This window comes from Belonocnema kinseyi, chromosome 6 (genome assembly GCF_010883055.1).
Source record: "Belonocnema kinseyi isolate 2016_QV_RU_SX_M_011 chromosome 6, B_treatae_v1, whole genome shotgun sequence".
NCBI classification, from domain to species: domain Eukaryota; kingdom Metazoa; phylum Arthropoda; class Insecta; order Hymenoptera; family Cynipidae; genus Belonocnema; species Belonocnema kinseyi.
Window position 1 is genome coordinate 117,153,548 of NC_046662.1, and position 16,554 is coordinate 117,170,101.

Consider the following 16,554-nt stretch of genomic DNA (forward strand, 5'->3'; position numbering starts at 1 on the left):
AACCAGCGGGTTACAGCATACAGCCTTTCTTTAGGTAACTCCACATACCCCGTTGAACGGACAGGCAAAATGTTGCATCACAGAAGGGCAACGAAAGAGCGCAGACTCGCAGCCTCCCACTAAAACAACACTAGTGGAGCAGCGAGGCCCGTGGATGGGGATTGGCCCATAAATAGAGCTGCTCGGCACAGAATCGGCAGTTGGGGGGTTGCGTGGGTTACGCAACAGTTTTCTTTTGAGGACTAGCTATCCTCAAGAAAAACTTGAAAGATCTCGTGCGCTCTTAGGCTTAAAAACCTAACTTCTCAAGATTTCGTTAAAGAGAAATCCCTGGAGCGGAAGCACGTATACCGTGTAAATCCGGTCCCAAGAGAATTCTCTCTCCAAGACACTGTTAGAGTAAAATACGCAGAATTTCAATTGCCATTTCAGTATGGCGACTTAGATATTTCTGGGCTATTTCCCACTTTGATTTCAAGTTTAAAAAATTTTCTAAGTTTTTTTTCGACTTTGGCTGAAAGTGCCTCCTTGCTGAATATTAGAAAATACTGTCGACTTTGAAAATTTCTTGAGTCTAATTGATGGGCAGGGCGTAGTCTACCTACCAACCCTGGCTGAGGAAGTTAGCTTTCGAAATTACTATCTATTTTTGGAAGCCCTTAGCCGCTTATGAGCAGGCGGGAGTATAACTCACCGCCCCTGGTTAAGAAAGAGGCTAAACTTCGAAGATAGAAAAGAGAATATTTTCTGGCAACAAGGTTTGTTGGACCGTGGTAACAAAGATTGCTTTAAATAGAGAGTTTCTCTTAAAACTGGATAAATCCAGACTTGAAAATTTTGTTCTATTTTCCTAAGTCCTCGTCCTGTCCATTGCGACGCATATAAGTGAGCACCTGCAGAGAAGCGTGCAAGCGAGTGAATAGAAATTTCTTGAGGCGCCAGCGTAAGCCCTCCAATAATAATTATCATTTTGATACCCTTTCACCAAGTATAGGAAGATTGCCTAAAGTTATAAAACTTTTACTTAAATTGTTCACTGCGAGAGACCTACAGAAAGGTCAACGAACGTACAACCGAAACCATACATTGAAAACGGAAAGATTGAATATCCTGATAGAAGGATTTAAAGTTTGCAGGATTTATTGGTAGTCAGAGACTAATTTCAGAGTAGGATTTTATGTGTGAAAATTCTTGAATATAAGAGAGAATATAAGAGCGCGGCTAAATTGAGAATTCTCAAGCGAAAAGCGAAATATAATTCTAGAATCTAAGCGAATAAGGTTTATTTAAATGACGATACTTTTTGCGTGCGAAATATAATTATTAAAAATAGCTCAGGGCTTAGAATATGATGTATTTTTGAGGTTTAGTTAGAGTTTATGAATAAACGATTTATATGTGAAATAGAAATCTTAATTTTCCTCCGTGAAACAACCCCAATTTATGAATAATATATGTGTAAAATATTAATACTCAATTAGTTAATAGTGGCCTAATAACCGCTAGTTACAATTGGCGCACCAGCGTGTGGGGCACGAGAGTTTAAAGAGGAATAAGGTTTCGTCCAATATGGACAAGAATAAAATAATAGAAAACTTCTTTAAATGTAAAGCGAAGAAAATGTATCTGCCTCCCCCGTCTAGCCAGAAGAATATTTCAATGGGTATAGCAGAACTTGTCAAATGGCTAAATGAGCGTGAAAAACAAAATTCGAGCAAAAGCAATTATTGAAAAGTGAATATGAAAAGAAAATTGAGCATTAGTGAATCTCAGAAAATTTTTTACGAACAATATAACGTGGTATATGTGTATGGTCATCAAATAACCGTTGCGACTGGCACTAAATTATTTTTTCTAGGACAGTACTCGATAACCTACGAACTAAATCAAAAAGTGACTTTCCAAAGTGAATCGCGATTCGCATTTTTCGGAAGGTACACCGTGCTGAGAACGAGGAAGAGAAGAATAATTATCAGGAGTGAAACCTTAGATATCCAATTTTGTAGAAAATACAACATCACTAAAACATGGAAATAACTAGGTAAATCTAATTTTAAATGACTAGAGTTTTTTTCGTATAAAAAATGGTGAAGACAACGTAAAAAGCGTCCCGTGCGGGTAGCAACTTTGGACGGAAATAAATAAAAAGTTAGAAGAACGAGAGCAGAGAACGAGAAGGATCCTGGAGGATGATCGAAGATATCATGAACAACAGATGGCAGAACGAAATCAAGCACTGCAAAACCGCATAACGCGCTTGAAAATAGTATTGGACGATCAATCGAGACAACGGTTAATGTGACGCAGAGCATAGAGGAAAGAGAAGATCGGATGCAGGCACAAATTAACCGACTCGAAACGGCGCACGCAAGAGTAGCACAGCGTATTTCGGAGGACCTTGATCGTAGAACCAACATACCTATGACCATCACTAAACCTAATATAAAATACGTATTTCCTGAACATAATGGAGAAGGAGGTTCGATGAAGTACATCCGTCAAGTGAGACAATATGGGGAGGTAGTACGACCGCGCTCATGCGACGCGGAATACCTCATCAAGAAACACTTATCGGGTCCGCCGAGCGATTGGTGGCTCGTCATAAAAAAATGAGGTGACAGACCTGGAATTCTATATCACAAAATTTCAACAACGTTACTGAGGAGAATAAACGCAACATTAAATAAAAAAGAAACTAGAATTCGGATTCTATCAACAATCCCGTGATCGTTCCAGGGCTGAATATGCCACAAAATTATTTGCTAGCGCAAACGAGTTAATTTGTGCACCCGAAGAAGGTGGAATTATAAAAAAATTAGCACGACACGACTTCTAGAAGAATTTCTCAAGATAGGAAGTACGAATAACAAAGCAGCGGAAACACGAGAATGGTGAAATAAAAGTCCCAACAACAATCACTCTCAAAATGCGTGGATCATGCAAAATGTAAGCAACAGCTACGGCAGGACGAACGCAAGCAGCAGCGGCACTCAGTAACAAGGAAACACACAAATGAATGCGGCAGGAGCGCAGCGTGCTAATACATGGCCAGGGCCGCGTTTTAATGTCAACACAGGAGGACCACATCCACCATAGAAAAACTCCTGGAGACAGCACCAACAATAACAACCGCCAGATCAGTCGAATCCATCACAACTCCGAGTACAAAATATTGAAATGGAACCCCTCAAAGAGCAAGAGGAGGAAGAAATAATGATGGAAGAGACAGGACCTGAGACGGGAAACGTACCAGGGCCGCGTCAATAAATGAAATTTCGGACGTTGACGCGACAAGCATCATAATATATCAAACGAACATGGTGAACAATACGCGGGAGGAATTATTAGAGGAAGAAAAAAATTCGGTAGCCAAGAAATAATTCAAATGCTACACCGCTAATATTCAAGTAGCTGGAATTATCAACAATGGATTAATCGATACAGGGGCGGCAGCAACATGTATCTTTGAAGAATTCTATAATGCATACTTAGAGAGATTTTCACGATACCCTTGCCTACCCTGGATAACACAAGGCCCGTATAGACCTTGATGCTCGAACATTAACTTTTCCATATCTAACGGGAAAACTTTCTATTATGATTATGCAAAATAAAAGGGATGATCAATGGCATGGCTCGAATATACAGACAAACCAGGAATTTTCAGAAAATCAAGAAAAACTTCCCTTACATATAGAATGATCGAAAATAAAAATAAAAATAAATGAAAACCCCCAATTCCCATGGCCCATTGTGAGAAGGTAGACGAGGAGATACAACGTATGATGGACTTGGGAATATTACAGCGTTCAAACAGTCCATACATAAATCCTATAGTGCCTGTCATGAAAAAGGACGGCAGTATAAGATTATTTTTAGTTGCCCGAAAATTAAATAAAATTCTCATTGAAGATTGGGAGTGTCCAGAACCGGCAGAGGTTCTATTTCAAAAGTGCCAAGGCATGAACATTATGTGGAACCTGGACATAACTAGTAGCTTCTGGCTAGTGCCGCCCGTTTCCGTAGACCGAACAGTTCACGGCTTGGAGATCCACAGAATCACACAATTGCTGTTTGAATATATGAGGAGAGCTATCGCTGATAAGCCCCTCCCACATAGTCTCTTCTCGCCATTGAAATTTACTTTATTGTAGCCCCGTAGCTAGGACACATGTGATTCACGATAATAGATCCCCGTCATATTTTTAATGGATATTGTAAATATAGCCAACCGTCAATTAAACAGATGAATTTGCCAACAAAACACTAATTTTCAACAAAATTGTGAAATTTGCAACCATAGACATGAATCTTTAAGCACAAAAGAATGAATCTTTAATAATTTACTACAATTTTTTACCAAAGAGTGGAATTTTGAACCATACACATTAGAATTGATCTAACAACGACCTATTATTTATAAAATAGTTTTGAATCTTAAAGAAAAACAGATTAAGTTTTAGCTATACAGTTCCATTTTTAATGAAAAGGATGAAATGTTTAGTAACGAGGATAAATTTTCAATCTGAAAAACGTATTTTCAAAAAAATAATATACTTCTCTACCCCAGACATGAAGTTTGTACGAAGTATTTTACGTTTTCACAAAGCAGGGGAATTAAAAAGAAAGAATTGTGGACGAGAAGACGATTTTTTAATCAAATTAAAATTTGCAACCAAAAAAGATTTCTCATCATGTAAAAAAAAACTTAAACAAATCGCTTAATTTGCGATTTTCAATTTGAAAGAAAAATTTGCAGAAAATGATATTCTTTTACTAAATAGATGAATTTTAAACACAAAGAATTACATTTCAAGGAAGTACTTCAACCTTCACAAATTTTAATTTAAGTAGAACATCGATGTCATGCTCATGTTTATAACGAAATCCCGCGTACAACGAAAAATTAGTCCGCTTTCTTAATCTTAAAAGATTAGGGGCAAATTTCGTTTGTAATGAATCTCCGCTTATAACGGACGCTTTTCACAGTCCCTTGAAATTTGTTATAATGAGGTTCTAATGTATTTTTAATCAGAGATTAACCTTCAGCGACAACTATAGTATAGTTTATATTGCAGATACACAAATTTTTATTTTAACTAGAAAATAGTCAAATCGATCAAAAGGACGAATCTTCCAAAAAATGCAAATGTTTTTACGAAACAGATAACTTTTTAACCTACACAGTAATTTTCAAAGAATCTGTTAAAGATTTAACTATTTTGTCAAAAAATGTTATATTTTACTTTAAAATTAATTTTTTTAGTGACACCGCACCTTTTCCTTTTTTTTTAAACGTTGTTCGTATTCCTTGAAAAATTAAACTAATTTATTTTGAAAGCTGATGTATTCATGTCTTTTTTCTAGAAAATGAATCTTCTTGATTGAAAATATAACCACTTGGTTCAAAGCTCAAGTTCGTAGTTAAAAATTATTTGCAATAGTTGAAGATCCATCATTTTACTTGGAAATGTAAATGTTTTGTTGCAAAATTCACATTTGTCAGATGAAAAATAATTCTTTAATTACAAATTGACCTATTCTATTTTGGATGGGAAATAGATTGTTTTAGTTTAAAGTTCAACTGTTGGGATGAAAATAAACTTTTATGTTGGTAATTTATATTTATAGTTGAAAATTTAAACTAATTTAGTAGTATGTTGAAGTATGTTTTCAGAAGTGAACGATATATTATTTACAAATGAAAGTGTTTGGTAGAAAATTTTTTTTTTTTAATGATGGACATGTCTGATTATTTCATGTCATTATAAAGATACTGGTAATTTGGAATAAAATGTGAAAAAGATAATTGTAGAAATAAATAAAAATAGTTTCAAGAATTAATATTTAAAACACGAATAAATAAAACTTTCTAATTTGTCCATGAAAAATGATATTTCGAAAAAGATACAAAATAATGGATGAAGCCGTGAATCAATCAATAAACAATTACACAAATAGCGATACTTGTTTATACGATTCTTTTATGACAATCACATTTTTCACAATACGTCAATTTACTGCCCTGGAATATCACTGGCAATCTTTCGTCGGATGCACATACACACATACACACACACGCGCGCGCGCGCACCTATTTTCTCGGCGAGGAGCTAGAACCTGCTCCTGAGTGCAGAGGATTCAAATAGCGTCGAATTTTGCTGCGTATTTTCTTGGCATCAGGAGGAGCGCGTATTTTCTTTAATATTTGATTTAAGCATTGTGGCGCTTAGTCCCGAGAGTGTTGCGCGCGGCGCATTGCCATTAGACATTCATGGCACCAAGTTAACTCACTCAACTCGAAGACTGCGGACAGAAGATACTCACCCGATGTCTTCTTCACTTTGTCTAGAGAAGAGAAAAGTGCGAGCGGCACTGCGCTCCTAGTCCCTATTTTATATTGAAAATTACAGCGTCTTGACACGACAAAATGAAGGTATTTCGAGGAAAGCGAACCCAACAATATTAATTTTCACCGCAACATGGAATAACTCAAATTTAGTTTAGTTTTTCAAGTAACATGTGATATAGAGAAAAGAACTTTAGCTGATGATGCGATAGCTTTTTTAAAACTATACACGCTGATATTTGCCTTTCCGATCCGTGTTTTTTGCTTAGTTTCTTAAGGACGTCCTCGAATGATGGCCTTTTGTCAAGCGGAAGTGCTGTTGCACTTCTACTTTCTACTTTATCATCTGTCTCGGCTGCGTCGCATGAAGTTTTTCCGATATCTGCATTTCCAACCAGAGGTTTCCTTCAATCTCTAATTCAACTTTAGCGACTTCATTTGACCAAGCTAGATTCAGTAGAAAATATATATTATTATACCATTAAGCCAAATCCCTTTTGCTGTAAGCATAACTCGTCCAGTTCCAGCCTCATTATACTGCCCGGCATCAAGAAAATAATATGGTATGAAATGTGTACCAAAATAGATTGATTTTAGATGAATATAGAAGTTGAGCATTAATTATTCGTATGTGCCACAACAGCGCTCCGAATCAGGTCTCTGATCACTCTCTAGTTTTCGCTCCAGGTAGAGACCATTAGCCTATCATCCGCTGACACTCTTTGTTACGCATGTACTATAAACGATTTCATTCCACACATCTCTATCTTGTCATACAACTTTTACTTTCTATACAGCCATACATCTATTCATGTAAGCTCCTATATTTTCATGGCTCTTTGTATCTTTTTGCTTTAGAGTGTTATTCATACTTTACAACAATTCTTTCCTCGGTCTGCCTCTGGTTATGCTATCATTCGGTTTACCTAAATACACTTGCTTTGTTAAACACCCTTAATTCATGCTATTAACATCACCAAACTATCTCAACAAATTTCGTTTTACGATTATCAATAAGTGTTTCTTCTACACCACATTTTTTAAGAACCTACCCATTACCGATTCTGTCTATTAACGTCTTACCGCATATATTCCTCAGAAATTGCATTATAATCGCGTTTATTTTACTCGTATCCTTTTCTTGGTACGTCCAGGCCTCTACACCATACAGGGCGTTTGAATTAGTATTTCGAGTTGTCATTCGTGAGCCAGTGATCTTCCGATTTTGACAGGGTGAACCAGTAAGCGGCTTAATTTAAGCAGTTCCTAAGGTATTCCGGTAACGCCAATAAATAGATTCAACCAGGGGTAAAAAGCTGGACACTGCCAAGACGGGAATCTGTAGTCGGCCCCGCATATCACGTGGCTGCATTCCGATAGTTTACGTATAACTTAATAAAGTTAAAAACAAACTTTATTGTGCACTAGTTTTCATGTTCGAAATAATTTAGGCCCAGCTGCAATAAGGAGATATAATACCTTTCGTTTGAATGGCAGACCTTCCCACAGTTAGGCGAATATGCTCGCAGCTCTTCCTAACGAGCCTGACTATTTCTGTGGATATGTTAATTAAATATTCATCATACGAAATGCGCAAAATAAGTGGCCCGTCTAAAAAATAAATTTCTTTGTGCATGTATAATGTTTGAAAAAAGTCTGAAAGATGTGCTTCGAACTTTATTTACAAGTTTTTTTTTGCCTGAAATGATAATTCTCGTGGAAGCACCCTTATTATATATTTTAAATTTAGTTGCCACAGTTCAACTACCGAGTCATACTCTCGACCCACCTTAATACAGGGTGCTCCAGAACTAAGTGTCCCGACTTGCATGGCTGCACAAACAAACAAAAAATAAACCAAATCTTCCTTTGGCAAAAAATGTTTTAAGTATTAGTTTTTGAGTTATGAACTGATTAATCTCGGCCAGTCAGGAGCGCCGCATACGTGCGTGAGAGGGAGGCCAACGTTGTGTTAAAGACCGCTGCCTCTCCACTCCTAGGCCTCGGTCACTAACCCAGCGTTGACTTCTCTCTCACAAACGTATGCTACGGTCCTGATAGGCCCAGCTGAATAATTTCATAACTCGAAAACTAAAGCTTCAATAAATTTTTGCCAAAGAAAGTTTCGGTTTATTTTTTGTTTCTTTAAACAGCCATATAAGACTGAACACTTAGTTTTAGGGCACCCTGTATAATATTCTTTACTTACATATTGTTTTAACAAGTTTTTTTTTTATTTCAGGCTGTAATTGTTCTCCAGAATTATACGGGCATTTAACACATTGGTTGTCATCATTAGCCAACGGTCAAATAATATTAATTCTTGAAGGAGGATATAACGTAAATTCAATTTCTTTTGCAATGACAATGTGCAGTAAGGCACTTCTAGGTGATCCATTAGTTGTACTGCCACCTCGTCAAATTCCGATTCCTAGTGCTATTACTTCTATAAAAAATGTTTTAAAATATCATAAAAAGTATTGGATCAATTTAAAGTTCTTAGTCTCTTTACCAGAAGGCGACGCATTAATAGATGAAATGGGAATACTTGACAATCAGCTGGAAAATGTAAATATCAGTAATCAACATGCAGATGATCACGACATGCAGGATATCGTAATATTAAATTCCAGTACATTGAGTGCGAAAAATCAAGTTAGAAGTCACGGCGCCTTTAGTAAGTAATCGGTTTTATTGTCTCTAATAAATTAAGTACACAGGCCCATAAAAAAGTTGCCTTCACGATACACGTGGCTAGGCTGCTCTTATGGATTTTGAGCCACTGAATCCGAATGTGGCATCATAATTTCTCCTACGCGTCTCAGTATTCCCTAGATGCAAAAAGTATCGAAAAGCCTAAGGATTTTCTGCTCACATCAGCCCACAAAAATGTCGTCTTCACGAGACAAGTGACTAGACTGCCCTTATGGACTTTGAGCCGCTGAATCCAAATCTGGCCTCAGAATTTCTGGCACACGTCTCAGCTTTCCCCTAGATGCTCTAGTGTTTCTTTTGTTTCCCTTAGCTTGTGTCGTTCTAGGGAAATTGAAGATCTTTCTCATATTTTATAGATTTGTAAGGGGAAAAATAACAAAAATGCCATATCCTTCACAGATTTGCAAGCTTGATCTGAATTTGTATCCCCAATTTTTCGGGCTTGTTCCATTTTTTCTCTAGATGCAAAATGTAGGGAACACCCTAGTGTGAAGAATATTAGGTTTTTGTTATTTTTTCCCATATAAATCTATGCAATCTGATAAAGACCTTCCATTTCCATAGAATAACCCAAGCTAGGGGAAATAGAAGGCACACTCAAAAATTGCAGTGTTCAATTTAGTCTCTTCAAGACGTTGCACTTAAGAATATAAAATCGATGTGTCTATGTTCGCAAATACTATTATTATAAAAATAACGTGCAAATTATCCTAAGGGTTTTCCTTATTGTCTGCATCCAGGAGAGAGCTGAAACCTATGGCAGAAATTCTGAGGACATATTTGGATTGAGCGGCTCAAAATCCATAAGGGTAGCCACGTCACTTACCTCGTGCAGACAAATTTTTCGTATGACCTGTGTAATCAGAAAATCCCTAGGCTTTTCCCTAATTTTTGAATCTAGGGGAACACTGAGACGTGTAGGAGAAATTATGAGGCCATATTCGGATTCAGCAACTAAAAATCCATACGGATAGCCAAGTCACATGTTTCGTGCAGATCAGTTTTTTGTGGGCCTGTGTTATTCATAATTTTTATATTTATATTTATAATCTAAATCTTTCTTTAAATAAAAATTTATTACATTATACAAAGAAAAAAGTTAATAGCCAGATTCAGTATTTTGCATTATTAAGTTCAAGTTTACTTATTGGCCTTTGTTACAAAAAAATATGAATAGTATTTTTATATTGTATGAAAAAGTAGTTTAAAAATATACAATGCCCAATGTTAGTGATGTCGACGCTGATGATGATGACTTTTGTTACGACGGACTAAAATCTCGGAGTTCTTAAAAAACAACCCACCCCTTTCTTCTTGGCAGCAACGAAGTATAACGGGACTGTCTATCAAGGAGAGAAAACGAAAAGTAGGGAGCAAAGAAAGTTACAGTACAATAAAAAAATATTATAGAATTGAATAAAAACGGTTTATTGACACTTACAACAAGTTCGTAAAGGATAGCTAAAGCATGGAAAGGCACTGTCGATCAGGTCACGCCTCATAAAAGCTTAGATGTGTAGATATAAGAGATGCGGAGTTCCGTAGATGTGAAGGTGGTCTTAAGAAGTTCCGTTGCGTATCTTGAGGTCTTCATTGGGGATCGATTTAAGGGCGGACAAGCGGAATCACTCACTAGAACTATCTGGAAACGGTTAATCACTGAAAGAACGAGCAGAGTCAGGCGAATGTACGGGATACCGCTTGGGGCTTCGGGAACCCTCCGGGGATTTGCGGACCCTCTCGTGTGTGATCCGGAAACCCTTTAATACAAAGCCGCACCATACCTGAAATGCTAAGTAACTATTTTGGAACGAAAGATATACGCACGGTCCTCAGCAACGCAACTTCGTCGCGCATCGGACTTTTCTGCCTTCGACATTTTAGTTGGACGTAGTTGGTTCTTGCTGTTATTATCGTGATCCATGCTGCGAAGCTACTTCTTGGGACGTAAAACATGGTCCTCAAAAGATGGTCTGTCCGGGATCCTTCCTCCTTTCCAGCGCAGAGTTAACAGTGTAGTGTGTTCTCGGAATCCACAGCTCTTTGTTCCTCTTTGCCGCATATCTAGCAACACTTTGTGCGGTTAGTATCTTCCCATTTCGCTACAATCTGGCCAGAGCTCTAACAGCAATAACACTTGTGGTCTCCATCTTCTTACGCACCCTACAGGAGATCCATTCCACCTTTAAGTTTCTTGTGCGAATTAATGTTCCAGCTAACTTGTCACTGAGCTCCACAGAGGCCTTCAGGAGAATACTGAACGCCTTATCGTCATGTTTATTTAGGTGTCTCCTAGCTGGTTCTCTCCAAATTTTTATCTCTTTGATTTGAATAAAAATGGTTCCCGCTTTTTCTTCTTCTTGAGGTCCTTTTTGGATCTTTTGGATCTCGGGGTCTCCTTTTGCATTGTTGGTTAGGGTGGGAGGTTTCGCCCTCTGCTCGTTTCTCTTTGTGGCTAGTGTTCCCGCTACAGCGATGTGCATCTTCAGCTTCTTTTTGATGGTCTTAAAGGTTTTGTCTTCTGGGGACTCATGGAAGGCATTCTCGCTCGCCGCAGTAGTTTCTTTGGACATGCTTTTGTGAGGAATAACAGATAGCTTCCAATCCGCCAAAGGGGTACTTTCGACCAACTCCAACTTCCCAATATAACTGTCTTCTAAATTTAATGATTGAGAAATACATGCAGGGCGTAAATTTCCTGTCGTTGAACGTGACATTACGTACGGTTCGCAAGCGTTGTTTATCAGATCGTCAAACTGAAAGCATCAAAATGACATGTAAAACAAAATGTGGAGCAGTGGAACTTATTTAGCATGAGTAACACAAGAACTCCAATATAAATCACGTTTTCAAAAGTCAAAAAAATAATAATAAACGACTATATTTTTAGACTGAAGAAATTTACTACCTTTTCTTTTTCTTTTTAAACTTGTAGTAAATGCGTGGGAGAATAAATACATAAAAAGGTGCTTATCAAGTGATCGAATTAAAAGCTTCAAAAGAACATGTAAAAGAAAATATATAACTTGGTCAATTATTTAGCATAAAGTACACAGGAACCCTAATCAAATCAACGTTTTCAAAAGTGGCAAAAATAATAAGAAACAAATGTTTTGAGAGGTTACATTTATTCATAGATGTAACGGTATTTATTGTGTCGCATTCATGCATTAATCGGTGTTTATCGGGTCCGTGAGATAAAGAGATTTTGTTCAATGGTATTGATAGAGGTCAGTCGCCGGGGATCTTTTCTACCCATTTAGTACTTTAGAACCCTCTAAGTAAATGCGTGGGAAAAGCAATACATCAAACAGTATTTACTAGGTCGTCAAATTAGAAGCTTCAAAATCGAGCGTAAAAGAAAATACAAAACAGTGAAACTTATTTAGTATGAAGAAATCAGAATGCCAAAATAATGAACTTTTTCAAAAGTCGAAGATATAATCACACATAAAGGTTTTGTAAGGCCGAGTGTTTAAAATATTTAATGGTGTTTATTGGGACGCATTCATGCATCGAATGGCGTTTATTGGGCCAGCGAAATTAAGAGATTTTGTTTAATGGAATAGGACAGTCTCCTGAATGCGTAATGGGAAAAATACAAAAAACGGTGTTTATCAGATCATCAAATTAAAACCTTTCAAAAAGACACGTGAAAGAAAATGTAGAACAGTAAAACGTATTTTGCATAAAGCAATCGCGAAAACTCACCTAATCAAGGATTTCGAAAGCCGAAGATATAATAATAAACAACGGTTTCGTAAGGTTGAATGTTTAAGAGATTTAACGGTGTTCATTGGGTTGCATTCATGCATTAAACGGTGTTTATCGGGTCAGCGAGATGAAGGGATTTTGTTTAATGGTATCGTCGGGTCACATGATCTTGATGAATATCTGAACGTAAAATTTTCCGTTCTTTCGATTGTCGGTTTTAAAAATAGGGGTTCCGATTTGAAAAATAAAAGTTAACCTTGAAATAACCTTGAAGGTCAACGCTAAGGTCAGCTTCAACACCACCATTCAGATTCTCGTCCTGAACCCTGAAACTTTTGCCTGAAACATTTCACACAAAAACGCATATTTTTGCTAATCAGCCGTCTGGACCTTGTTTGAGTATATACGACCCTGCAATGACCTCGAAGGTCATCGAGTCACATGACCTTGGTGCATATCTAAACGTAAAATTTTGCGTTCTTTCGATTGGGGGTGTCATGCTTGCACCTAATATCGTGCTACTAGAGGGGGCATCCGATAAGTCCGCATTTCCTGGAATTTTCCACCCTTACAGCCCCAAAGTTGGACAAGTATGGCTTTGAAAAAGTTAACATCCTGTCATTAATTTTATATGCTGCACAGAACTTTAGTCTTCCAATTCTAAGACTAATTAGGATATTAGGTAACCAGAAGAAATCGACAGACGACTATTCCAAAAAACAGTGAATATGCTGATATATGGAGAATCCTTATTGTCATTCTCCCAGAACACCACATGTTTTGCAATCTTCAAAGAAGATTAGAACTATTTGCATTAAGTTATTGGAGCGGTTTGAGTAAATAATAACTGCCGGCGACGTGCGAACTGCTAAACTCCCTTATGTATCTAATACGCATTTTATAACGATGGGTTTTACGAAGAATAGGCTATCTTTTCGTTACCGTTAAGAGGAAGGCTAGCTTCATTTTGTGTGATTTTTAGTAAACGCGTAGAAATGTTAAAAGAAATAAGAATCTTTTAAAATTTCATATTTTGAAAGTTATTGGAGACTAATTACATTACAAACTGTAATACAAAATACTGTAGTTTTTAATTCGTTGGAAATGTTTCGAAAAATAATAGGTTATTCATACCGTCTGAAAGCTTAGCTAAATTAAGTTAGCCAAATTCTTAACGGCAGCGAAAAGATAGCCTATGCTTCGTAGAACCCATCGATAACAACCTACATAAACTAACTGAATAATAGGTATAAAAACATTTTAGATTAGAGCCAATGAGTTTATGGCTTTAAAAATCGAACATCCTATTACTAATAGTACATTTTGCGAAAGACCTTAAATATATAATTTAAAAAATAATTATATTATCAAATGCGTGGGACAAATCAGCTGATCGTTGTTCATAGAACCCACGAATAAGATGACGTTTGGGAAACCCATATTAATATTCTCCAAGGTCAAGAAATGTTATGCGATATTGCAATAAGCTGATAACGATTCGCATTAAGTGAATATAGCGTTTTTTTATTATAGCGTTTTTTTTCATTTTCGTTAATAGGAAGGCCAGCTTCATTTTGTGTGAATTTTATTAACGCGTAGAAATGTTAAAAGGAATAAGAATCTTTCAAATTTTCTGATTCTGAAAGTTATTGCAGACTAAATGGGCTAACTTGGCTACTAAATATGACGTTAGTAACAGGATGTTAGGTTTTTGCAAAGTCCTAGATTTTTTGAGGGCTTGCTCATATGTTTTTACACATTATTTTTTAGTTAGTATACGTATAGGTTCTTATTAGATCTGAATTAAATACGTAAGGGTGTTTAACAGGTCGCTGATCACTAGCAGTTATATTTTTTTAAATACGCCATAATCTTTTATTTGAATCATTGTGATCTGCATCGAAGATTGCATGACATGTATTGAATTTAAAGAATGTCGATAGAGCTTTCGCGTCCCCTCTGGACCCCGATTTAACAGCCAATTTAGACAGTAGAGGGCGCCCCATTAATTTTGGGGCTTAAAGTCAGTTGATTCCAAATCGCCAATATTTCAATGTAAAGTGTCAACGTCAAAAATATTTCAATTAATAATTGAAAATGTGACCTAGTAATTGGAAAAATGCCAAAAACGAACACAAGACGAGTGCGTAAGTATCGTATACATCAAAATATTACTGAGTTACGTGTTGAAGATTAAATAAGTTGATCAAGAATGTTAGAATGAAACCTAACCTCGAAATGAGATTATTTGTTTATAAGAAAAGCAGCAGAATTGATATTTAATGTGTTGAATGTGAAAACGGATTAGATCAACAATGATGTCATAAACATATTTATTTTCACGTATTTTTAGGTGATTTTATATAAGCCGTATGTGAATACAACCTTCTCAGTGTAGCGTAGTCTCTTTTGTAAAAATAACTTAAAGAGCCAGTGCAGTATTATAATCAACTCATTTTAAAATAACTTTCTACATTTAGGTTCAATATAGAAATTGAAAGCAAAAATATATTGCAAAATACTTAAATAGTTTATCATACACAAATGCTGCCTGTTATATTGCGTCTTTCGACTTTTACCGTTTGATCCGAAAAAAATGTTGTTAACAAATATTTTGTTTCTAGTCTTACATACTCTAATGTTTTCATATCGTGATCTGTTTAATAATCTGATTTTTAAATTCCCAAATTTTAGTTTACGAAGTGATATATACGATTTTAATATTATTTTATTTAAGAATCCCTTTGAATTAGGTAAAATAAAAATAAATAAAAATGGGCCCAATCGGGGCCAGACCGGGTTATCTCTGGGCGCTGCGCTTGGGCCCCGATCGGGTTTCGCGTTTCATTTCCAGTCTGGCCCCATCTATATAGCCCGAATTAGGCAAAATTCTGCCCGATCTGGCCCCGATCAGATCCATATTGGAATTTCTTCACCAGTTGTGATGGGTTCTATGAAGAGCGATCTTATGATTTGTTCCGGATAGGGGATAATATACTTAAGTTTGACATTAGTGACTCAAAGTCTTTTGCAGAATATAGTATTAGTAATAGAATGTTAGGTCTTTCCAAATCTAGAGACAGATTATCTCTCAGCTTACATTTTCTTACACATATATTCAAGTGCGCATATATAGGTTCTTAGTCGGTCTTCATTACGTAGTGAATGGTGTTTAGCAGTTCATTTACCGTTGGCAGTTATTATTGATTGGAAAAATCATAATCACATAATTCAAATCGCTAAGGTCTTCATCCCAGATTGTATGGCCTGCATTAAGCTTGGAGAATATCGATAGAGACTCGAAGTAGGTAGCGAAATATAAGATTAGCAATAGGATGTTAGGTCTTTCCAAATCCAAAGACATATTGAGTCTCTGCTCAAATATTTTTACACACATTTTTTAGTAAGTCTATGTAGCTTCTTTGGCGGTCCGCATTACATTTGTGAGCGTATTTATCAGGTCGCTCACCACTGGAAGTTATTATTAATTGGAAAGGCCATAATCAATTGATCTGAATCGCTCTAATCTTCATTCAGGATAGTATGACATGTATTGAACTTATAAAATATCTATCCGTATTCCCTAAACTCCAGTACATTGGTGATTGATATGAAGCGATCCTTTGAAGCTTTCCAGATATGTGAGAATGCAATTATGTTTCTAATTAGAAATTTAAAGTAGTTAGCCAAATATAAAATTAGTAATATAATGTTGCGTTTTTGCAAATTCATAGATTCTTTGAGTGCTTGTATATATCCCAATGGGCACAAACGTT

The 16,554-nt window shown here is 36.4% G+C and overlaps 1 protein-coding gene across 15 annotated transcripts in view; it reads left to right on the top strand.

Moving 5' to 3' along the window:
* Positions 1–16,554, top strand: part of LOC117174093 (histone deacetylase 6) — a 788,923-nt gene that overhangs the window by 602,812 nt on the left and 169,557 nt on the right. For all 15 annotated transcript variants that reach the window (XM_033362808.1, XM_033362803.1, XM_033362813.1 and 12 more), the window contains one exon: positions 8,592–9,026. In XM_033362808.1, the coding sequence (XP_033218699.1) occupies positions 8,592–9,026 (435 nt within the window). The remainder of the gene's footprint in view (positions 1–8,591; positions 9,027–16,554) is intronic.